This window comes from Microcaecilia unicolor, chromosome 2 (genome assembly GCF_901765095.1).
Source record: "Microcaecilia unicolor chromosome 2, aMicUni1.1, whole genome shotgun sequence".
Lineage (NCBI taxonomy): Eukaryota > Metazoa > Chordata > Amphibia > Gymnophiona > Siphonopidae > Microcaecilia > Microcaecilia unicolor.
The window spans coordinates 139,872,590-139,898,629 of record NC_044032.1 but is presented as its reverse complement, the minus strand read 5'-3'; the positions used below and the strand labels follow the sequence as shown (position 1 = coordinate 139,898,629).

At 47.8% G+C, this 26,040-nt stretch overlaps 1 protein-coding gene across 3 annotated transcripts in view; it reads right to left on the bottom strand.

Annotated features, from left to right (window-relative positions):
• Nucleotides 1-26,040, bottom strand: part of RASA1 (RAS p21 protein activator 1) — a 385,986-nt gene that overhangs the window by 350,934 nt on the left and 9,012 nt on the right. For all 3 annotated transcript variants that reach the window (XM_030193361.1, XM_030193362.1, XM_030193363.1), the window contains exon 2: nucleotides 7,525-7,677. In XM_030193361.1, the coding sequence (XP_030049221.1) occupies nucleotides 7,525-7,677 (153 nt within the window). The remainder of the gene's footprint in view (nucleotides 1-7,524; nucleotides 7,678-26,040) is intronic.

Below are 26,040 nucleotides of genomic sequence, written 5' to 3'. Positions count from 1 at the left end.
AACAGGGAGCTGGGTTCCATACGCAAAGAGAGAGCTGCATGCCACACACACACAAGGAGCTGCGTTCCACACGCAGACACAGGACTGTGCCCCACACTGAGACCTGACAAGAAAGAACCACACTCAACATGTGACAATGGAGCTGCGTTCAATGTGCAGAGATGAAAGGTTGCAGAATAAGCAGCGAAGGAACTTCATTCAACATGCAGCAGTCCTCAACATACAGCGATGGAGCTAAAGCCAACCTGGCACTGTGGAGCCGTGCCCAGCATGCAGCAATGGAGCCGTGCCCAGCATGGAACGGTGGAACTGCATGGAATAATGAAGCCACATTCAATGTGCAGCAATGGAGCCGCGCTCAACATGCAGCGATGGAGCTGTGCTCAACGTGTAAAATGCATAAATGGAGTCCCGGGGAACAGCCAGAGAGGAAGGTGTTGCCAGGAGGCCAACAGGAAAAGAGCACAACTTGTGGAAATGCAGACCTGGTGCTGCACTCCCCTGGCCCAGAGGGACTAAAACTACAAGAAGAGAAAGCCCCGTGCCCCAAGACACACTCTCGGCCCTCAAGTGGTCTCTGAGCCACAATGACCGCCCTCCTAGGCAACCGATATGGAGCAGCAGTCAACGTTGAGAAAGAACTCCCGCCAAGAGGAGGTAAGCATCACAGAGCTGGAATCCTCAGACCATAGGGAGCAAAATGCAGCCATAAGACAGTGAGGAAGAAACAACTCTCACCAGGCCAGGAACAAAGAGGAAGTTGGCCACTAACACCAAACTGAGGAAAAACCAGCTAAGGGAGAGTCAAACGCCACACCTAGAACAGAGCCACTTCCCTACAGAAAAATAGAGAAAAGCACAGAGCTAAGAGGAGATAATCCAGATGCACAGCAATAGATCTGCTCAGCAGGAACGAACTCTGCGCCCCTTACAGAAAAAGGAAAGAGTGCCAAATGTGCCAGGAGAGAGGTGCCCGAAACTAGAAAAAGCAAAATCCGACTGTGCCAGGCTAAAACTCCCGCCTGAAAGCAAGGGAAGCAAGGAAGAGTTGTGGCAAACTAGTCCTACAAAGGCACATTCCCGTAAAGAGACACTGAACTGAGTCCAAGCAAAAGCCTGGCAAGAATGTCACTCCCAAGGGTACTCAGAAGAGGAATTTGAGCTAGCAGTTGCACATCAACGGCAACTCGGACACCCACCAGAAGGAAAGTACCCTGCAGACAAACTAGTGCAGACAGGAGGGATCCACGGGGACGAGAGAACCAGAACCTCCCTAAGGAAGGGAGGAAAAACTGCTGCCAAAACAAGAATCAAATAGCAGGGGAATCTCAAGCAAGATGCCAGAAGCAGCAGAGACTGGACAGTCTGAAAAAGAACTAACAGCTGCATAAGGCTGACAGGAATGAAAAATTAGCCCTGGACTAAAAAGACCGAGCCTGCAGCCAAACAGAGCCAGCGAGAGACTTCCCCCACTTTGGAAATGGCAGACTAAGACCTCCAAACCGCAAAGGTACAAGTTCCAGCAACGGGGCCCCCCTATGAACCAGCCGCTGCCTAGTACCCCATGAAGAGGAGAAAAACAACTGAGTTTCGTGATCCAGACACGAGATACACCCACAAAAAAAAAAGCAAAGAAACTGGAACCAGCTCAGAAGGATCCAAGATCAGAATCAGATGCCGGCCAGCAAAATTCAAAGAAACTTCGCAAGCGGCTCCCTAGAATACACTGCCAAAGGCGGGAAAATAAATCAGGTAACAGACAAGAGAAAGAAGGAAAAACAAAGTTTCTTCTTCTGTTTTTTTTTTTTTTTTTAAACAACCTTCTTCACTAGTGACAGGCATTAAAAAAAGGGTTACCTCAGAGCCAGAAAAGGAGGGAAGGGAAAATTAGGTTCTTACCTTGGTAATTTTCTTTCCTTTAGTCACAGCAGATGAATCCATTATGAATGGGTTGTGTCCACCTACCAGCAGGGGGAGATAGAGAACACTGAAAACCATAGTGCCTCTAGGACGGCTAGCTCCATCTGCCTCTCAGTATTTTGAAGCTTCCAAAGCAGTGTTAAACCGTAAAGTAGCATAACATGAACTTTCCTTACAGCGAACGAACGCCCCAGAACAGGAGCAATAACACAAAGGAGGGACGAACTCAACCTCCTGTAGTAGACCAGAAATCCTGAAGACTGTTTTCCAACTTCTCCCAATGAGGGAACATGTCTGCAGGAAAAACTGAATACAAAACAGAGTCAATCAGGGAGGGATCATGGATTCATCTGCTGTGACTAAAGGAAAGAAAATTACCAAGGTAAGAACCTAATTTTCACTTCCTTGTCATCAGCAGCAGATGAATCCATTACGAATGGGATTATCAAAGCAATCCCTAGATAGGGCGGCAACAAGCCACACCACGCGCAAGCACTTGTGCTCCAAAAAGCGTGTCCCTCCTGGCAGCCACATCCAGCCTGTAATGACGGGCAAAAGAGAGTTTAGAAGCCCAAGTAGCTGCACTACATATCTCTTGAAGAGAGAGTGCTCCCGTCTCAGCCCAAGAGGAAGAAATCGCTCTTGTGGAATGTGCCTTAAAGGCGTCAGGCGGAGGCCGGCCAGATAGCAGATATGCAGAAAATAAAATACTGAGAGGCAGATGGAGCTAGCCGTCCTAGAGGCGCTATGGTTTTCAGTGTTCTCTATCTCCCCCTGCTGGTAGGTGGACACAACCTGTTTGTAATGGATTCATCTGCTGCTGATGACAAGGAAAAACAGTTTCCTTTTTTTTTTTTAAATAACCTTCTTCACTAGTGACAGGAATAAATAAAGGCTTACCTCAGAGGCAGAAATTCAGATATACCTACCACCACAGAAGAGAAGAACCCCACAGAGGAGACAAGGTACTCCATGCCACAATCAACCATCACCCTGCTAGAAAGACAGCCAGGGAAGGTAGGGGAGGGGAGGGAACCAGGGTCACTGGATACCACCCTAGCTGGCAGATGAGGAACTCAGGACCACTGAGTATCATCTAAAACTAGCCCCAACACGGCTACCAGCACACCCCTGGCTCCACTGTCACCAGAAGAATCTGGGACAGAGCTACCAGCCAGCAAGCCAGAGCAGCTGCACGATCCGTCCACCATCCGCTAGGAGACAGAGAAAATACTGAACATCCCAGGCTGCACGATACCCTTAAGGGGCGGTTTACTTGGAGAGTATGTGTGAGATTGACTGTGTGTGTGTGAGAGAGAGTGAATGTGCGAGTGTGTGACAGAGAGAGAGTGGGACTGCTGGGTGCGAGTGTGTCCTCTGTCCCCCCTCCAGCCACCCAGCGATTCTCCTCTCTCCCCTGCTCCCCCTCCAGCCACCCAGCGATTCTACTTTTTCCCTTGCCCCCCTCCAGCCACCCACCGATGCTCTTCTCTCCCCTGCCCCCCCCCTCCAGCCACCCACCGATTGTCCTATCTCCCCTGCCCCCCCCCTCCAGCCACCCAGCGATTCTCCTTTTTTCCCTTGCCCCCCCCCTCCAGCCACCCAGCGAATCTCCTCTCTCCCCTGCCCCTCTCCAGCCACTCAGCGATTCTCCTCTCCCCTGCCTCCCCCTTCCAGCCACCCAGCGATTCTCCTGTGTCCCCTGCCTCCCCTCCAGCCACCCAGCGATTCTCCTCTCTCCCCTGCCCCCACCCCCTCCAGCCACTCCTCCACTTTAATCAGCATATATTAAATTCCCCCCATGTGCTACAGAAAAGCACCGAGCACATGCTATATAATAAAACGCACCTCCAACGTTCTGAATCAGAGAAAGTGAAGCCTTCAAGCCTTGAAGCATTCGTGCGCTCTGTAAGGCTCCATCTCCTCAATTGACGACACGTAGTTCCGGAATGTTGCAGGAATGCTTCAAGGCTTGAAGGCTTCACTTTCTCGGCTTCAGAACGTTGGAGGTGTGTTTTATTATATAGGATATGCCACCAAAGGAAAAGGCACCTGAAGCTAATTTGCACTGAGTTTCTGTCCTAGAAAAAGAACTAAGGAAGCTTCCAGTTCAGAGGAAACACAAAGTTCTACTAGAATGCAAAGAACCATGCTGATCCCACACTTTTGAATATCCAATCTGCTACTCTTCTGTACAAGGATCATTCAAGAGGTTGAAGGACGCAATTCAAGATGGCTTGGAAGGATAGAGAGTGGAGGAGTGGCCTAGTGGTTAGGGTAGTGGACTTTGGTCCTGGGGAACTGAGGAACTGAGTTCGATTCCCACTTCAGGCACAGGCAGCTCCTTGTGACTCTGGGCAAGTCACTTAACCCTCCATTGCCCCATATAAGCCACATTAAGCCTGCCATGAGTGGGAAAGCGCGGGTTATAAATGTAACAAAAAAAAAAAAAAAAAAAAGATGTCCATGATGAGGTCCTTCTCCAACACATGTGTGGCTTAGGGTCATCATACAAGAGATGGCCAAGTTCCACATTCTTACAATTTTCCAACACAGGAGATATAATCCTGTTCCTCCCTCAATGTTCAAACACAGCATGCCTACTTCATTAACAAATTCACAGAAATATAGAAAACAATGGCCTATCCATCCAAGCCATCTACTATCCCTTCTCGCAAAGATCCTATGCGCTTGACTCATGCATGCTTGCTTGAATTCTGGATACAGTCTTCATCTCCACTACCTCCAGCAGGAGGCCATTGTATACATCTACCATCCACTATGTAAAGAAGTGTTTCCTTAGATTCTTATCCCCTTTTACCCTCATTCCAGAATTTCCTTTCAACTAAATGAGATGCATTTATGTCACACAGGTACTTAGATCTCCACTCTCCCACCTTTCTTCCAAAGTATACACACTGAGATCATTAAGTCTGTCCCCATATGCTTTACAACAGACCAATTTAATAGCCACTCTCTGGGCTGGCTCAATCCTGTTTTTTGGTTGTGTTTTGTTTTTTGAAGGTGCATTCTCCAGAGCTGTATACAGTACTCTGAGTCTCCAGTGAGACTCCGTTTATAAAGAGGGACTATTGCCTCTTATTTCTCTTCTGGCCATACCTGTACCTGTGCACCCAAGCATCTTTCTGGCTTTTACTGTCACCTTTTCCACCTGTTTTGTGTACCTTAAGATCAAATATGATTACCACCAAGACCAGTACTTCACAGTACTTCACCTCTTATACTGTACTGCTCCCTTGGGTTTTTGCAGCCCAAATGTGTGACCCTACATTTCTAGCATTCAACCTTAGCTGCCAAATTCTACACCATCCTTCAAGCTTTGCTAGATCTCTCTTCATGTTATCCACACCATCAGGGGTGTCTATCCTATTGCACAGCTCACTTCCAGACATTATCACTCTGAATGGTTCAAAATCTCTTGCATTTCCTTGCTTTTAGACCTGTGCAAAATTGCTTGAGTGAAGGGTCAGAAGCGAACATGGTCTCTTCAGCATGTCTCAAATCTATCACCATCATCACAGATCAAGCAAGAATGTATGCGCACTCCTGAGCCTGTCCTCCGACTGAGAAGATGAGGAGTAGAGAGTTGTACAGGGACAGAAATCTTACCCGTCCCCGCAAGAATTTAACTCATCCCAACCCATCCCCACAAGAATTTAATGGTACATAAAAGAAAATTCCGGTCAGCTCTCTCAGTCTCTCTCTGGATTTGAGCCACAGCACTGCAGGCAAGAAAGGAATGGAAGATGGAATTTGGAACACTCTGGTGCGCACATGTAAGTCTTGTCTCTGATTCACTGGTACTGTGTGCTGAGAGGTCACCACATGCATGCGCCAGTAGGTCAGGTACATCTGATGCTCGTGCCAGTGTCAGAGCTGAGGTCTGCGTACCATCCTGGGAGCAAAGAGGATTAATAGTAACATAGTAAGTGACGGCAAAGAGAGACCTGAAAGGTCCATCCAGTCTGCCCGTCACACTCATTATCAAATCATGATTAAATCAACAAGTGTGATATTATATACTTGATTATGGTCTTTCTTTGGTGTTTCTGAGACGTAGATCACAGAAGTCTATACGGCCCTATCCTTATGATCCAACTGCTGGGGTTGCTGTCGAAGCCCATTCCAGCCTATTTGTCTTCTCGTTTGTGAGACACAGACCATAAAAGTCTGTCCAGCACTGTGCTCATGTTCCAGCCACTGAAGTTGCTGTCTAAGCCCATCCTAAACCAGATTGCCATATATGAGACACAGACCATACAAGTCTGCCTGGTATCAGCCCTAGATCATCACACCCAGAGTCACCATCTTTGTGTAACTTGACACATACACACACATGCAGCCATTTAAAGGTTAGTTTTTGGTTTGTTTGTTTTTTTTACTTAATTAGAGATCCTCTGTGTTCATCCCATGCCTTTTTGAATTCCATCATCACTTGTGTCTCTACCACCTCCTTAATGGAAGACTTTCCACATTGTGCAAGGAGGAAGAGGAGGAGGAGACAGCACTCAAAGAACTTGGTAATCGGTAGATGAGAGGCTGGCACAGGTGCAGCCTACACTTCCACGGGAACCCCGCAGAACTGCTTCCATCCATGTGGGGAACCCCGCAGAACTGCTTCCATCCATGTGGGGAACCCCGCAGAACTGCTTCCGTCCCCGTGGGGAACCCCGCAGAACTGCTTCCGTCCCTGCGGGAATCCCATGGGATTCCCGCGAACCCCGCTCCCATGCAGATCTCTAATGAGGAGTTTTAAAAGCCCTCCAGCACAGCTTGGCCACTAGCATGGTTCTATGGTCTTAACACAGCTTTAAGTCAGCTCCAACGAGCTGATCTTTATTTTCCAGGAAGCCACCTGATCTAAGCCTGAATGACAAACAGACATCCTCACACTAGGTTCCACATTCCAAATCGACATTGCACTTAGGACAGAACCTGGTCTACTTCTCTGAAATAAGAAAAACTGAAGTGGCTATGTCTAAGACACATCTATCTTCTTTGAAGAGGAGTTAATAGGCAGACTTGCTGATGTGACTGTGGTCCTGCACAGCTTAAAGGGAAAAAAAAAAACCTTACAAATGTCAAAAATCCTACAAAGAATGACTACAGCAATATACAATTACTACACAGGGAGTGAAAGGTTTTTAGGCCTTTCCAGAAAGCTCTAGCGCGGAGGTTATCAACCCAGTCTTCAGGACACATGAGGCAAGTCTGATTTTCAAGATTTTCTCATTTATATTCATTGTGGATTTTACATGCATTGCCTCCATCATATTCCAAGTCTTTCATATTCAATGTGGGCACCCTGAAACCCACAAGCTGCAACCCCTGCGATAGAACCTCCCATTTGTTCAGCACAATGCACAGGCACATGACCTATTTGTCTGACTCTGCAAACATGCTCTTTATATGCTAAGCACTAACAAAAAGTCAGCAAAAAACAAATTAGACAAGTTCCACACTAATACAATGCTACTTTCAAAATTTAAACAATCTCAAACCTTAGTGTTATTCTACAACTACTGTGCTGACACACTGATCCTGCATAATCACAAGAACATTGAATGAAATGCACAAACATACCTAAAATGATTAACGACATTTATTTTACTAAGAAATGATAGTACAAATGATCCCGGTCTTCGGTCACTCTCCCTTATGAGGTAACTACCAGGTCTTCCTGCTTGACGGAGACGTTCTTCTGCAATTGTTCTGTCCAGCTTTCCATGGTACCACCTGTTTAAAAAAAAAAAAAAAAAGTTAAGTTAAAGATAAAGGTAACTCGATTTGATTCTGGAAAAAAAATGTATAACTGCCACCATACTTAAACCATCCTCATATAATGAGTTTGCAAAACAAAGGAAATATTTGTATGAACTACTTAGTAGCACAATTTGCATGATCATGTTATCAAAACTACAGTGAATTCACTGTGCAATGAAGTAGCACAACTGCTCGATTTTGTTTTTCTTCTAATGGGATAATTAGACACAGCCAAAGTGCTATGAAGGGCGGGGACAAGGATCAAGTTTTTACTCTTTTTAGGACCCTGGCTTCTCCTCCTAACTTTCTGAGAAGCTCAGATAAGAGGACATCTCGCTGGGTAAGTGAACGTTTTTTGAACTCTGTGCTTTGGTGATTTAAAGTTTGGGGTTTAACAGAGGTATTGTAGATTTATTGATAAAGACAGAATTTTTAAAAATCAAACTTTATTAACTAGTCTCCATACCCTTTTCCCCACAGTTTCAAAACTTGAACCACAGCCTACAGAATAAACAGATAGCCTTTGGAAGGCACAGCAGGACCTAGTTCAGTCTCAAGAGGTAGGCAGAGCTCTGCAGTCTCAATGCGTAGTAGAGACGATGGCACAGGGATGAAGGGATTTAGATTTGTTAGTAAATGGGCAACATTCTGAAATGTTATGTGGACAAATAGTGAATGATACATACCTGTAGCAGGTGTTCTCCGAGGACAGCAGGCTGATTGTTCTCACGACTGGGTGACGTCCGCGGCAGCCCCCACCAACCGGAAAAGGCTTCGCGGGACGGTCAGCACGCAGGGCACGCCCACCGCGCATGCGCGGCCGTCTTCCCGCCCGTGCGCGACCGCTCCCGCCAGTTGAATGACAAGCAATAAAATATGAAACACAACTCCAAAGGGGAGGAGGGAGGGTAGGTGAGAACAATCAGCCTGCTGTCCTCGGAGAACACCTGCTACAGGTATGTATCATTCACTTTCTCCGAGGACAAGCAGGCTGCTTGTTCTCACGACTGGGGTATCCCTAGCTTTCAGGCTCACTCAAAACAAGAACCCAGGTCAATTGAACCTCGCAACGGCGAGGGTACAACAGAAATTGACCTACGAAGAACAACTAACTGAGAGTGCAGCCTGACCAGAATAAATTCGGGTCCTGGAGGGTGGAGTTGGATTTACACCCCAAACAGATTCTGCAGCACCGACTGCCCGAACCGACTATCGCGTCGGGTATCCTGCTGGAGGCAGTAATGTGATGTGAATGTGTGGACAGATGACCACGTCGCAGCCTTGCAAATCTCTTCAATAGTGGCTGACTTCAAGTGGGCCACTGACGCTGCCATGGCTCTGACACTATGAGCCGTGACATGACCCTCAAGAGCCAGCCCAGCCTGGGCGTAAGTGAAGGAAATGCAATCTGCTAGCCAATTGGAGATGGTGCGTTTCCCGACAGCGACCCCTAGCCTGTTAGGGTCGAAAGAAACAAACAATTGGGCGGACTGTCTGTGGGGGTGTGTCCGCTCCAAGTAGAAGGCCAATGCTCTCTTGCAGTCCAATGTGTGCTACTGACGTTCAGCAGGGCGGGTATGCGGCCTGGGGAAGAATGTTGGCAAGACAATTGACTGGTTAAGATGGAACTCCGACACCACCTTCGGCAGGAACTTTGGGTGGGTGCGGAGCACTACTCTGTTGTGATGAAATTTGGTATACGGAGCATGAGCTACCAGGGCTTGAAGCTCACTGACCCTACGAGCTGAAGTAACTGCCACCAAGAAAATGACCTTCCAGGTCAAGTACTTCAGATGGCAGGAATTCAGTGGCTCAAAAGGAGGTTTCATCAGCTGGGTGAGGACGACGTTGAGATCCCATGACACTGTAGGAGGCTTGATAGGGGGCTTTGACAAAAGCAAGCCTCTCATGAATCGAACGACTAAAGGCTCTCCAGAGATGGCTTTACCTTCCACACGATAATGGTAAGCACTAATCGCACTAAGGTGATTCCTTACTGAGTTGGTCTTGAGGCCAGACTCTGATAAGTGCAGAAGGTATTCAAGCAGGTTCTGTGCAGGGCAAGAACGAGGTTCTAGGGCCTTGCTCTCACACCAAATGACAAACCTCCTCCACTTGAAAAAGTAACTCTTTTTAGTGGAATCCTTCCTAGAGGCAAGCAAGACCCGGGAGACACCCTCAGACAGACCCAACGCAGCGAAGTCTACGCCCTCAACATCCAGGCCGTGAGAGCCAGGGATTGAAGGTTGGGGTGCAGCAACGCTCCGTCGTTCTGCGAAATGAGAGTCGGAAAACACTCCAATCTCCACGGTTCTTCTGAGGACAACTCCAGAAGAAGAGGGAACCAGATCTGACGGGGCCAAAAGGGCGCTATCAGAATCATGGTGCCGCGGTCTTGCTTGAGCTTCAGTAAGGTCTTCCCCACCAAAGGTATGGGAGGATAAGCATACAGGAGGCCGGTCCCCCAATAAAGGAGAAAGGCATCTGACGCTAGCCTGCCGTGTGTCTGAAGTCTGGAACAGAACAGAGGCAGCTTGTGGTTGGTCTGAGAGGCGAAAAGATCCACCGAGGGGGTGCCCCACTCTCGGAAGATCTTGCGTACCACTCTGGAATGGAGCGACCACTCGTGCGGTTGCATGACTCTGCTCAGTCTGTCGGCCAGACTGTTGTTTACGCCTGCCAGGTACGTGGCTTGGAGGAGCATACCGAACCGGCACGCCCAACGCCACATCCCGACGGCTTCCTGACACAGGGGGCGAGATCCGGTGCCCCCCTGCTTGTTGACGTAATACATTGCAACCTGATTGTCTGTCCGAATTTGGATAATTTGGTAGGACAGCCGATCTCTGAAAGCCTTCAGTGCGTTCCAGATCGCTCGGAGCTCCAGGAGGTTGATCTGCAGATCCTTTTCCTGGAGGGACCACAGACCCTGGGTGTGAAGCCCATCGACATGAGCTCCCCACCCCAGGCGAGATGCATCCGTCGTCAGCACTTTCGTGGGCTGCGAAATTTGGAATGGACGTCCCAGGGTCAAATTGGTCCGGATGGTCCACCAGAGCAGTGAAGTGCGGCAACTGGTGGAGAGGCGGATGACATCTTCTAGATTCCCGGTGGCTTGAAACCACTGGGAAGCTAGGGTCCATTGAGCAGATCTCATGTGAAGACGAGCCATGGGAGTCACATGAACTGTGGAGGCCATATGACCCAGAAGTCTCAACATCTGCCGAGCTGTGACCTGCTGAGACGCTCTGGTCTGCGAAGCCAGGGCCAGGAGATTGGTGGCCCTCGCTTCGGGAAGGTAGGCCTGAGCCGTCTGGGCATTCAGCAGAGCTCCTATGAATTCCAGAGACTGTGTTGGCTGGAGATGGGACTTTGGGTAATTTATCACAAACCCCAGCAGCTCCAGAAGTCGAGTAGTGCACTGCATAGACCGGAGGGCTCCCGCCTCTGAGGTGTTCTTGACCAGCCAATCGTCGAGATATGGGAACACGTGCACTCCCAGCTTGCGTAGGTAGGCCGCTACCACCACGAGGCACTTGGTAAACACTCGTGGGGCAGAGGCGAGCCCAAAGGGCAGCACACAATACTGAAAGTGCCGTGCGCCCAGGCGGAATCTGAGATACTGTCTGTGAGCTGGCAGTATCGGTATGTGAGTATATGCTTCCTTTAAATCCAGGGAACATAGCCAGTCGTTTTTCTGAATCATTGGCAGAAGGGTGCCCAAGGAAAGCATCCTGAACTTTTCTTTGACCAGGAATTTGTTCAGGCCTCTCAGGTCTAGGATGGGACGCATCCCCCCTGTTTTCTTTTCCACAAGGAAGTACCTGGAATAGAATCCCTGCCCTTCCTGCCCGGGTGGTACGGGCTCGACCGCACTGGCGCTGAGAAGGGCGGAGAGTTCCTCTGCAAGTACCTGCTTGTGATGGGAGCTGAAAGATTGAGCTCCCGGAGGACAATTTGGAGGCAGGGAGGCCAAATTCAGGGCGTATCCGCACCGCACTATTTGGAGAACCCACTGGTCGGAGGTTATGAGAGGCCACCTTTGGTGAAAAAAACTTAACCTCCCCCCGACCGGCAGATCGTCCGGTACGGACACTTTGAGGGCGGCTATGTTCCCGAGGATCCAGTCAAAAGCCCGTCCCCGGCTTTTGCTGTGGAGGCGCAGGGGGCTGCTTAGGCGCACGCTGTTGACGAGAACGAGCGCGCTGGGGCTGTCCCTGTGCCTGGCGAGGCCTTCGGGCCGGCTGGTTGTACCTACGCTTTGCAAAAGAATAGGGCGCAGCCTGCCGGGCCCGGGAAAAACGTCCACCTGCTGAGGTGGATGCTGAAGGCGCCCGGTGGGAGAGCTTGTCGAGGGCGGTTTCCCGCTGATGCAGTTGGTCCACCAGCTGCTCGACCTTCTCACCAAAAATGTTATCCCCCCGGCAAGGGACGTCGGCCAGTCTCTGCTGGGTGCGGTTGTCCAGGTCAGAGGCACGCAGCCATGAGAGCCTGCGCATCACTATACCTTGGGCCGCAGCACGAGATGCCACGTCACAGGTGTCATAGATACCCCTGGACAGGAACTTTCTGCACGCCTTCAGCTGCCTGACCGCCTCCTGATAAGGCCTGGACTGCTCCGGCGGGAGCTTATCGACCAGGTCCGCCAGTTGTTGCACATTAGTCCGCATGTGGATGCTCATATAGAGCAGGTATGACTGGATGCGGGTCACGAGCATGGAGGATTGGTAGGCCTTCCTCCCAAACGAGTCCAGAGTGCGAGACTCCCGCCCCGGGGGCGCCGAGGCGGTATCCCTCGAACTCCGTGCCCTCTTGAGAGCAGAATCCACGACCGCCGAGTCATGGGGCAGTTGGGGCCGCATTAACTCTGGGTCAGAGTGGATCCTGTACTGGGACTCTGCTTTCTTGGGAATGGTGGGGTTAGTTAACGGTCGCACCCAGTTCCGAAGCAGTGTCTCCTTGAGGACATTGTGCAGCGGCACCGTGGAGGACTCTCTAGGTGGTGATGGATAGTCGAGGACCTCGAGCATCTCGGCCCTCGGCTCTTCCACAGAGACCACGGGAAAGGGAATGCTAATAGACATATCCCGCACAAAGGAGGCAAAGGAGAGACTCTCCGGAGGTGAGAGCTTCCTCTCCGGTGAAGGCGTGGGGTCCGAGGGAAGGCCCGTAGACTCCTCTGAGGAGAAATATCTAGGGTCCTCCTCTTCCCCCCACGAGGCCTCATCCTCGGTATCGGACATAAGCTCATGTAGCTGAGTCCTGAACCGGGCCCGGCTCGACGTCGAGGCACCGAGGTCTCGGTGTCGTCGAGCGGTGGACTCCCGCGTCGGCGGGGACGGAGCTCCCTCCGTCGACGTCGACGGGGACTCCACCTGCGTGGCGGTTGAGACCGGCGCCGCAAGCGGCGGCGGTGTCGACGGCCCCGGCGCCGGGCTAGAGCTCGCCGGCGCCACAGACATCGGCGCCGAGGGCGCAAGCACCCCTGGCGCCGGCACAGCCTGGCGCATCAGCCCTTCCAGGATCCCCGGAAGGATGGCTCTGAGGCACTCGTCCAGGCCCGCTGCCGGGAAAGGCGGTGGGGCCGGTAGGGGTGTCGGTGCCAGAAGCTGATGGGGGCCAGGAGACGGCACCGAGGTGCCGGAACCCTGACGCGTCGGTACCTCCACAACCGACGGGGACCTCTCCTCTCGGCGATGACGCTTCGGCGTCGCCTCCTCTCCGATGTCCGGATGCACTGAGGGCGACCGGTGACGACGCTTCTTGTCCTTCTTTCGATGCGCGTCACCGGCGCCGGGAGGTATGGAGGAGGAGGAGGAGGACGATCCCCCTCGGTCTCGAGGAGCCGGGTCAGACAGGGTTCGGTCCCGTGGACCACGGGCTGAGGGAGTGACCGGGGTCGACTGCCCACGCGGCCGCTCACCTCCACCCTCGCCGGCGGACCGGCAGGCCGACGGGACCTGTTCTCCTGGGGTCGATGCCATCGGTGCCGATGTCTCGGGCATCGATACCGGTACCGAAGGACCGGGCGTCGATACCGATGCCGTCGAGGTCGACGTCGAGGGGCCGGCGCAAGTTCCAAAAAGACGGTCCCGCAGAACTTGCCTCGCAACTTGAGTCCGTTTCCGGAGACCGAGACACAGGGAACACGACTTGATATTGTGCTCCGGCCCGAGGCACTGGAGGCACCAAGCGTGGGTGTCGGTCTGCGAGATCGGCCGGCCGCAGCGACCACACTTTTTAAATCCACTCGGGACCTTCGAGGACATCGACGGAAAAATCGCGTCGGCGAAGTCAAAGTCGTCAATGGTGGCGAAAATCACACCTCGAAAAAAGAAAACGACCGTGCGGCCACTAGGCCGCAACGCGGCGTCCCCGCTGGAAACGAGGGAAAAAGGGAGCGCGTGCTCCACACGCTCAGGTTTTTTTTTTTTTTTTTTTTTGAAAAACAAAAGGAAACCGGGCGGTAACAAAAACTAAATAGAAAAAAACAACGACCCGCGTAAACGCGATCGACTTTCCGGCGGCTGAAAGCAGAGAGAGCGGCAAAGCACGACTCTCTCCAGACGCGGGAAAAAAAGGAACTGGCGGGAGCGGTCGCGCACGGGCGGGAAGACGGCCGCGCATGCGCGGTGGGCGTGCCCTGCGTGCCGACCGTCCCGCGAAGCCTTTTCCGGTTGGTGGGGGCTGCCGCGGACGTCACCCAGTCGTGAGAACAAGCAGCCTGCTTGTCCTCGGAGAAGCAAAGTGATGCACATTGGGAAGAATAATCCAAATCATAATTATCTGATGTTGGGGTCCACATTAGGAGTCAGCACTCAAGAAAATGATCTAAGTGTCATTGTAGACAATATGCTGCAATGTTCTGCACAGTGTACGGCAGCTGCCAAAAAAGCCAACAGGATGCTAGGAATTATTAGGAAAGGTATGTAAAATAAGACCAAGAATATTAGAATGCCTCTGAATCGCTCCACGGTGCGACCTCACTGAATATTGCATTCAATTCTGGACGTCTTATCTCAAAAAAAAAAAAAAAAAGCTATGGCAGAATTAGAAAAGGTTCAAAGAAGAGCAACCAAATGATAAAGGGGATGGAACTCCTCCCATAAGAGGAAAGGCTACAAAGGTTAGGGCTCTTCAACTTGGAAAAAGAGACGGCTGAGGCGGAATATGATCGAGGTCTATAAAATTCTGAGTGGTGTAGAACGGGTAGAAATGAATTAATGTTTCACTCTTTCAAAAACTTCAAAGACCAGAGGACGCTTAAATTGCATGAAAATACTTCTAAAATAGGAGGAAATATTTTTTCACGCAAAGAATAGTTAAGCTCGAACTTGCTGCCAGAGGATGTGGTAACAGCGATTAAGGTTTGGACAAGTTCCTGGAGGAAAGGTCCATAATCCGCTATAGAGATAGACATGGGGTAAGCCACTGCTTGCCCAGGTTTGGTAGCATGGAATGTTGCTGCTATTTGGGTTTCCACCAGGTATTTGTGACCTGGATTGGTCACTGCTGGAATATTGGGCTAGATGGATCATTGGTCTGACCCAGTATGGCTATTTCTATGTTCTAATACTACTGCTTTTCAGCAACTGCTGCTTCTTCTGCTTTGGAAGCTTCAAATACTGAAGAGGCAGATGGAGCTAGCTGACCATGAGGCACTATGGTTTTTCAGTGCTCTTTATCTCCCCCTGCTGGTTGATGGACACAACCCTCTCATAATGGATTCATCTGCTATGACTAAAGGAAAGAAAATTACCAAGGTAAGAACCTAATTTTCCCGTCTGCTTTTTTCTTAGGGGTATTACAAAAATGCTTTCCATTCTATATGATTATTGAGCCCCATCGGGGCCAATGTATCTAACTTAAAGATCCATCTTTGTTCTTCATAACAATGATCATAATATGATCAGTTTTGATATCAACCTTGAAGTAACTATACACAGGAAATACGTTAGCGTTTAACTTTAAAAAAAGGAGACTATGATAAAATGAGAAGAACGGTTTAAAAAAAAAACTTAGGGGGGCAACTGAGAGGGTAAAAACTGTACAACAGGCATGGACACTGTTCAAAAATACCATCCTGGAGGCCCAGGCCAAACATATCCCGCGAATTAGAAAAGAAAGACGGAAGTCCAAAAGACAGCCGGCATGGTTGAAAAGTGAGGTGAAGGAAGCTATTAGGGCTAAAAGAAACGCCTTCAGAAAATGGAAGAAGGAACCGTCTGAAAATAACAAGAAGCAGCACTCCATGTTTGGCAAAGAAAGGGAATCAAGTATGTGCATTGTGTATCTGAACACTCTAATTTAGCAGACACTACATGCACAGAAGCCATTCTCCTCCCCCACCCCCTCCATTTTTGATAGCTACTTCCACTGGCAATACTGACTGGATCAAAAGCAAAAAGAATGAACTATCCAATTTCTACACACTCTTACCAGCCAAAAATGTAACATTTTCTATTGGAAAGTTCAAACAGTAAAGTTTACCCTTACCTGATGATTTTTCTTTGTTTGAGTCCTGATAGATTAGTCCAGACTGACAGGTTTATGTCAACCTACTCCAGATGGGAGGCACAAAATCTGAAGTGTTTCAGTGACATCACCAACAAAGGGAGTGGTGCAGCCTGAGACATCTCAGTATGGTAATGCCAAAGTTAATAGTCAACTAAAAGGGACATATATACATGGGAAAATTAGGTTCTTACCATGATAATTTTCTTTCCTTTAGTCATAGCAGATGAAGCCATTACGTATGGGTTGTGTCCATCAACCAGCAGGAGGAGATAGAGAGCACTCAATTTTTCACAGTGCCTCATGGCCAGCTAGCTCCACTGCCTCTTCAGTATTTGAAGCTTCCAAAGCAGTATGGCAAACCGCAATGGGAATTACATGAGCTTCCCTCACAGCGAACAATGGCCCCTTAACAAGGGCATAAACTCCAAAAAAGGAGGGAATGAACTCATCCTCCTGGAGGGAATAAACTCGTCCTCCACTTTGTATAAACGGAGGGAATACTTGCATCCTCCTGGAGGGAATAAACTCATCCTCCCAAAACATGAACTGGAGGGAATGAACTCATCCTCCTATAACTGTAACAAGAATCCTGAAGACTGTTTTCCGACTCCCCAAAGAAGGAATATAACTTCAGGAAACAAGAACAGCACCTAAAATCAGAATCACTGCAATACAGACAATCATACAGGGAGGGCTCATGGCTTCATCTGCTATGACTAAAGGAAAGAAAATTATCATGGTAAGAACCTAATTTTCCCTTCCTTGTCATCAAGCCGATGAAGCCATTACGTATGGGATGTAACAAAGCAATCCCTAAATAGGGTGGGAACAAGCCACACCACGCGCTAGCACCTGTGCTCCAAAACACGCATCCCTCCTGGCAGCCACATCCAGCCTGTAATGTTGGGCGAAAGACAGCTTAGAAGCCCATGTTGCAGCACTGCAAATCTCATGAAGAGATAGTGCTCCAGTTTCCGCCCAGGAAGAGGAAATCGCTCTTGTGGAATGTGCTGAAAAGATAGCTTCTTTGAGCCAACGGACAATAGTGGCTTTAGACGCTGAAGACCCTCTGCGAGGACCTGCAAACAGCACAAAAACATGATCAGAGGTCCTGAAAGAATTTGTAATTCGAAGATACTGCAACAGAGTCCTGCGCACATCCAAAAGGTGCCACTGCCCAAATGAATCTGGAAACTCCTCCTCAACAAAAGGAAGGAAGAAAAATAGGCTGGTTTTGGTGAAACGCTGAAACCACCTTAGGCATGAAGGAAGGCACGGTCCGAACCGTGACCCCTGACTCTGAGAATTGCAGAAAAGGGTCTCTACAGGACAGCGCCTGGAGCTCTGACACCCGTCTCGCCGAGGTAATGGCCACTAAAAGACGGCCTTCAGTGTCAAACCTTTCTCTGAAGCACGCCGAAGCGGTTCAAAGGGAGCCACCTGAAGGGCCTTCAATACTAACCCCAGGTTCCAAGCTGGACAAGGTGCCCGCACGGGAGGACGGAACCGAAGCACCCCTCTAAGAAACCGTGCCACATCTGGATGAGCAGCTAAGGACACGCCTTCAACCTTGCCACGCAGGAAGGCCAATGCTGCCACTTGCACCCGCAGGGAATTATAGGCCAAGCCTTTGTGTACACCATCCTGCAAAAAGTCCAGAATCGGCGAGACAGGAGCCCGCAACGTAGAAAGCGCTCTTGAAACACACCAGACTTCAAACTGGCGCCAAATCTTGGCATAAGCCACGGAAGTGGAGCACTTACGGGCCTGCAGAAGAGTGGAAATTACCTTATTTGAGTAGCCTTTATCTCTCAATTGCGCCCTCTCAATCGCCATGCCATAAGACCAAAGCGGCAGGCGTCCTCCATGGCCACCGGACCCTCCACCAAAAGGCCAGGATCCATCAGGGGGGGGGGGGGGGCGGCAGAGGGTCCAAAGAACCCTGTGGAAGAGCTCTTTTAAGCATGTACACCCTATGCAGCATTAAAACAAAATCAGGGGAGAAAACCGCCCGGATCCTGCCAAGGGCTATCAACTCTATTATTAGCCTCACTCAGAGGACCCTCCCCGGATTCAGGGCTCTCCGTCGCAACGGAGGCCGCGCCATGTGGAAAATCCAAAATGGCGTCCGCTGCCAGCTCCAAGCGCAAAAGATTGCCGCTCGCCATGCTCGGGCCGGCTCTACCGTCTGTACAGCACGAATTACAGAGCCCCGCTGCTGATTTGCGCTTGCCACATTTAGAACAGCGCTTTACAGTCTCCGCAGCCATCGCTGAAAACGGAGGTAAAATTCAAAAATGGCGGTTTGCGCCAAAAACGCCCCAATTGCGGGCCCACCCCGGAGGAGTCAGAGAACACTCTTACCTCACTAGACCGAGTATCACAGCTCCGGTCCTGCAGAAGAATCTCAAGAAAAAACCCTCTTTTCCAAGATCGCTGCGTCAAAGCGCGACGCGACTTTAATTATTATTTTTTTTTTTATGCTGTAAGGAAAGCAGAGGCAAAAGAGGTAAATAAAAACACTCCGGAGGCTCAGATAAGTGGGAAAGGCAGGGAAAGGCGAACCAATGTGCCTGCATCTACTGAGTGGGAAAGGACAGGGAAAAGCAAGCTAATATGTCCACATCCACGGGGGCATGGGTAAGGCAGGGAAAGGGCTGACCTATGTGCCTTCAAAGTGAAGCTGCTATAGCCTCTAACACCCCGGCTAACAACTGGCAAGCCAGGAGCCACCCCCAGGCAGATTTTTGATGGAGCTCGAAGAAGCTGCAGCCACCCTGCTTGGGGAGATAGAGAATACTGAAGAGGCAGTGGAGCTAGCTGGCCATGAGGCACTGTGAAAAGTTGAGTGCTCTCTATCTCCCCCTGCTGGTTGATGGACACAACCCATACGTAATGGCTTCATCTGCTTGATGACAAGGATGTACATTTTAATATTTTAGTACAGTGAGCACACTAAAAAATGTACTTAAGTAAAAGTGTAAAAGTTATTGTCTAATATAATAAAATACCACAACTACAATAAATGCAATTGTTTGTTTTTATCCAACAACTTTATTGATTTACAATTCAATCCACTTTGCATTCAGTAAAGCTAAATTTTGAAAATGTGACTGCACTTTGAGTCACTAATCCAACACTGCTGAAAACATGTTCAACAACTGGACTAGCAAGAAGTGGAGTGTTCAGTCTGATAAAAAAAAAAAAAAAAAAAAGAGAGGTTCCTTTAAATCAGGCCAGCCTGCAATATTACCGATACCTTCTGATTGGGTCTCCAGGTATTAATCAGGGGAATCTGTCAAACATTTATAGCAAAAAATGTTTTATCATTATCAATATCATCTGCATTAAAAGTCGTGCTAATTCCTCAACTTCATTATCATGCTATCTAATTACAGATGGCTTTCACAAAGTTGGAATGTTGTTCTGATGGCAAAGTGTTATATCTTCAAGAACTGATACAATGTCAAATGTTTAAGTCCAGATAAGGAGACTTCCTCTCTAAAGGCCGTCAATCCAGTGGAAAGTCACTCCAATGTAGAATTTTCCATAGGATGACTAGCAGTCTGTTGTGATATAGACATGTCTGTTCACAGAGAATTGCAACTAGCTTCAGCTTCATCTCCACTTCAAAGTGACCCAACTCATCACAGGTCAGTTTGGATGGAAACCAGTAACCAGTTCCACAAAGATGGGCAACTCCAACAGCAAAATTTAAGAAGAGATGATCCACGGTTTGCAAGCTGACATTTGAATAGAAAAATCCTGTTCCAGGTTTTGCTGTTTTACTTGGATTACTGAGGAATCATCATTTACATCTTGTTTCCACTTCTAATTTTAACTAAAAGCATCATATGTAACTGTGTAAAGTAGTAAAAATTGGGGAAATTACTACTTCAGTAAAAGTAAAAAAAAGTTTTCCTGTTCTTCTTCACAAGTGACAAAAATTTTACTTATGAATAGTAACTAGCTACATTTACATAGTTACTATACTACACCGGACATCATCTTCAGAAGAAGGTAAGGCATCACCCTGATAGAAACAGTCAACCTAAAAAGAAAGATAGATCACTGCAGGAAATGCCTCGCAATTCAGATACCTTCTAGATGGTAATACTGTCTTCAATGACAAATCTTTCAGTGAAGTATACGTCAAATGCTAGCTTAGAAAATGTCCAACAGATCCGAAGGAGGCACAATTCCTTAAATGAGGGCCAAATTTGCTTGGCCACTTACAAAAAAACCCCACCCACATCTGGCTACACAGCCAGAGTCCACCAATCCTACCTCTAAAGTAAGAGAGCCTCCACTTGAACCTTCGAGGAATTAAGGGCTAGGCCCTGCTCAAGACCATGTTGCAAAAAGCCAGGATCAAGGGCAGGTCTGCACACTGCAGAGATAACTCCTGCGCTAACATACCAATCTTCAAAGGCACACTGGACACAGACATACTCCAGAGACTTGGAAGACAGACAAGCTCGCAGCAAGGTTACTACGAGAAGAGGGATGGTAACCCCACCACTTCAGGCATTGCTTCTCAAAGGCAGGCCATAAGTCAAAAGGGATCTGATCCTCCATAAACACTGGCCCTGCCAATGGAACCCAGACCCTCTTGAAAAAGACCAGAGGACCCTGCAAAAAAAAAAAAACCACAACCAAGCCACATGTGTATACCACAGCTGCCAAGACCAATCCAACGCTACCAGGATTATAAGAAATTAATATTTTTCACCACCTTCTGAAGGGATGCATCTGATCAAGAGCCATGGAGGGAACACAGATGCTCCACCTCCAGTCAGGGTTGAAGGGTATCAATCCATGCCAAAGCCTTTCCTTCCTGCAGCTGAAAAGTGTAGGCATTTTGTGTTCTAGCTGGAAAGCATGAAGTGGTAAGGCAGCCCCAGCAATACTCTAGGATTGTGAAAAGCCAAGGGCTCCCACTCCCCCTGATCCAAGGAGTGCACGCTGAAAAAGTCCAGGGACTTGGCATCTTCTAGGGGCAAAGCTCAGGCTACATAGCCTCCACAGACTAAGATTTGAATCCTCATTACTGAAGCCAAGGAGGTCCATTTAAGGAACAGCTCCATCTTCTGGTCTTGATTATCCTTAAGGGATAAACCTCCCTCAACCAGGATAGTAGTCTTATTGGTAACCACCATGAGCAGAGAATGTTAGGAATTATTAGGAAAGGAACGGAAAACAAAAATGAGGATATTATGCCGCCTTTGTATCGCTCCTTAATGCAACCACATCTCGAATATTGTGTGCAATTCTGGTCACTGTATCTCAAAGGATATAGTGGAATTAGAAAAGGTACAGGGAAAGGCGACAAAAATGATAAAGGAGATGGGACAACTTCCCTATGAGGAAAGGCTAAAGTGGCTAGGGCTCTTCAGCTTGGAGAAGAGACAGCTGAGGGAAGATATGACAGGTCTATAAAATACTGAGTGGATTGTGTGAGTGCAAAGATGTGATCTTGAGTTGGGCACAGGGTGTATGTATGAATGCAGGACTGCCATGTTAAAAATGTTCAGTGGAGGATGGTAACCTGCTGTTTCTCTTTATAGGTTCTCTCATTTCTGTTTTATTATTGGTAACTCTACTACTACTACTACTAATACAAATCATTTCTATAGGGTGGAAGGCATCCTTATGTAGAAATTTTGGAACTGGACAAACTCGCAGGTTGTTTTTAGTGGCAATGGGTTGTACTTTGAGACTATTGCCAGTTTTTCCTATTGTTCTGTCCGTCTTTTGCCACTGATAAAGATATATTTTTTAATACTAAGTGGAGTGGAATGTGTAGACATAAATCATTTGTTTACTCTTTCCAAAAATACTAGGACTGCAGCTAAGTAGTACATTTTAAAACAAACTGGAGAATTTAATTAGAAGTTGAGTGAAGAATGTGGTAATAGCAGTTAGCTAAGCAGGGTTTAAAAAAGGTTTGGATAATTTCCTAAAAGAACATGTCATAAGCCATTATTAAGATGGACTTGGGAAAATCCACTGCTTATTTCTAGGATAACATAGAAAATGATGGCAGAAAAAGACCTGTATGGTCCATCCAGTCTGCCCAACAAGATAAACTCATTTTACATGGTATGTGATACTTTATAAGTATACCAGAGTTTGATTTTCCTTGCCTTTCTCAGGGCACTGACCGTAGAAATCTGCCCAGTACTGTTCTTGTACTAAGCTCTGAAGCTAACATCGAAGCCCATTAAAATTTACACTCCAGCCCATCCCTATCTATTCAGTCACGATCAGGGCGTAGACCATAGAAGTCTGCCCAGCTCCCGTTTTGTTTCCCAATTACCTGCGTCGCCACCCAATCTCCGCTAAGATTCCGCTGAACCATTCCTTCTAAACAGGATTCCATTGTGTTTATCCAACGCATGTTTGAATTCCATTACCGTTTTCATCTCCATCACCTCCCACGGGAGGGCATTCCACATATCCACCACCCTCTCCGTGAAAAAATACTTTCTGCCCCCCTTCGACCTCAATTCATATCCTCTAGTTCTACCGCCTTCTCGTCTCTGGAAAAGGTTCATTCGTGGATTAATACCTTTCAAATATTTGAAAGCCTGTATCATATCTCCCGTTTCTCCTTTTCTCCAAGGTATACATGTTCAGGTCAGCAAATCTCTCCTTGTACGGTTTGCAACGCAAATCCCATACCATTTTTGTAGCTCTTCTTTGCACTGCTTCCAGTCTTTTTACATCTTTAGCAAGATACGGCCTCCAAAACTGAACACAATACTCCAAGTGGGGCCTCACCAACGACTTGTAGAGGAACATCAACACCTCCTTTCTTCTACTGGTTATGCTCCTCTCTACATAGCCTAGCATCCTTCTGGCCACGGCCGTCGCCTTGTCATATTGTTTCTTCACCTTCAGATCCTCAGACACCAACACCACAAGGTCTCTCTCCTGAGTCGAGCTTACTAATCTCTCCCCTCCTATCCAGTATCTCTCTTTCGGGTTTCCGCACCCCAAGTGCATCACTCTACATTTCTTGGCATTAAATTTTAACTGAGCATCCTAAAATAGCTTATTCCTGCACAGCGAATTTGGGAGAATTGCTTCAAAGACCCACCATGGGTGGGGGTGGTCATGGGCATCACTCCCCGTGCGGGAAATGTGTTTATTTTTCCACGTATTACCCCATTCTCCTATGTATGTAAAATCATCTTCTTTACACCAAGACTCAAGCCACTTATTGAATTCCTCTGTTTTGCGTAGTCTTACCTCTTCCCTCCCCAATGTAGGAATTACTTCAGAAACAGCCACAGTCCAAACCAAAGATTTCAGTCCCTCCCCAAACTTCTGGAACTCTCTATGTGCTGTAAACTTGCTATTGTTGGCCAGGTCATTTGTCCCCAGGTGAATTACAACATCAGCGTTTGAAGCCTCGCTCTCTTCTCGGATCACTTTCAGTTTTTGGTCTGTACATTTTGTAGCTGAAAACCCTGGAAGACATTTCACTACGTTGGAACCCCTGAACTGTTAATGCCTCTGACAATGGAGTCTCTGAGCAGTAATAATTTTCTGCTTTTCACAATTCTGTCATTAGTTGGGGGATGTTTCTGGGGTTGTGCTACTTTCATTGCCTCTGGTTCTACCACAGTACTTCTTTTTTCGCCATCATAATGATGCAACGCTGCAAAAGAATTTGACAGGGGCAAAGCTTGGAAAAGCAAGTGTTTCTGTGTCACAGATCTTAGTCTACCAGAGCCTACTGTGACCCGTCTATTCCTCTGATGTTTCATTCTGAGGCAGTGGTGGTGGTAAATTAGCTAGGAAATGACTAATCCTGGACGCTTCTTTAATGATAATTGATTCCTTCTTGAGTTTGTTGATCTTCTTTCAAGGCTGATATTTAGAGACAGATAGGACAAGCTCTAAGGTTCTAGATAGTTTGCCTTAGGATTAAAGCAGAACATATATTGCACTGAATGAAGGTCATAATGATGTGATTCACAAGTGTGAAAAGGTGAACTATGAGAGGGAATAACAAGAATTTGGATTGACCAATTAAGTGTAATGAAGATACTTGTCCCTTGATTGCCCTATATAAAGGGAGTTTACCTAGGGGTGGGTGGGACTAGGACACAGGTAACCTCAGTTACCAATCAAACCAAGTCTGAAAATGCTAAAATCTGTTTTACTGTTCTGGGATCTTGCCAGGTGCTTGTAATCTGGATTGGCCACTGTTGGAAACAGGATACTGGACTTGATAGACCTTCGGTCTGTCCCAGTATGGCAACGCTTATGTTATGTCACTTGAACAGATCAGTTTCTCTACCTCCATCTGCTGACAGGAGGCCACAGCTCCCTGTTGGACTAGTCTCACAGGATATGGAATGGAACATGCTGATCCAAATCACCCAGAGTGGCAGTGGACACTGAACCTGGTTTCTTACCTATTTGCCCACTACCCATCCATTAAGATAAGATCTGAGCGTTTCAACTCCCACGGACACAATCACCACCCATACATGTGGAAAGGCTCCTTCCTTTGTCAAAGATGGCTGTTTCCCTGCATGGGAACCTCAGGAACCCCAGCAGCCACAACTATCAGCTTTCAGCCCACTGAATTCAGTCTGCCTCGACAAAGGCCCAACCACTGAAGGTGCCAACAACCTGCAGTTCAATTCAGCTCCACCTGCAACTTTCCATGATGAAGCCCAGCCTGTGGCTCTTTCCATGCTGCCACCGGCAACATAACCACCACTCCAGTCAAGGTGCAAATGCTCCCCTTTGCCAGCTCAAACACTCTTCCAAACACCACCACCATCTCTACAGCAATACGCTTCCTTCCCCAGTGGCAATCTACAGATTTGGGGTGGGGGTGCCCCTCACTGCAGATATACGTCTCTTTAGAGTCAGCTATGGCTACTCCCAACATACTCTGCTGCTCACCAACAACTTTTTTTTTAAAGAAACCTCAGTTTTATTTATAAAGAAACCCCATTCATGCACACACGTGTATACTTACATGTGAAAGTGTCAACATTCTATACATTCACACCCAAATGGTGCACACATGTGGATGCCCTGTTTTAGAATTGCTCTTTTATTGTGCAAGTTGATAATTGTCCAGGAGTGAATATAGGCAGCACAAATCTAAAATAAATAAAGCTAATTTCACAAACAGCTTAACTATGCACATAAAACTGCTTGGTATGATTTTGCATCACAACAGCTTGCTGACCACTAGACTAGAAATTTCAGGATAAAAACTATACATAAAATTTGCTCCCTAAAAAAGATAAATTTTTTTGTAAAGAGCCTAGCACAATAAAAAGGCAAATAATATACACTAACGTCTACAAATACCATGTACCTTTTCCAGTTACTACAAGCAAAAATGATTTTGCTAATTCATTCCACACCAACCTACTTTACTACTAGAGAATGGCACGGGGAAGGGGCAGGGTTGCGGACAGAGCCCGTGAGGACAGGGACAAACTTTGTCCCCGTGTCACTTTCTACTTTGAAGCCTGTTAATGAACTGGACTGTTATCTATGTTTGATTGATGCAGACTACAATATGCTTATTTTGGGGGGGAAAAAACAAGCAAACATGCTGGCCACAGCTAGCAAAATTTGCATGGGGGATCCTGTACATCCTGCTACCAGTGCATCTTCTAAGAAGACATCTTCTGTTACAGGAAGGACTGTGGAAGACAGGAGAGTTAGCCTGAATCCTGAGATTGTAGATGACTTATTAATCCATAGATTTAAAAATATCATAACAGTGCTTCAAAGGGCATATTTCTCCCCTCTAGGGCATATAGAGCGGGTTGTATT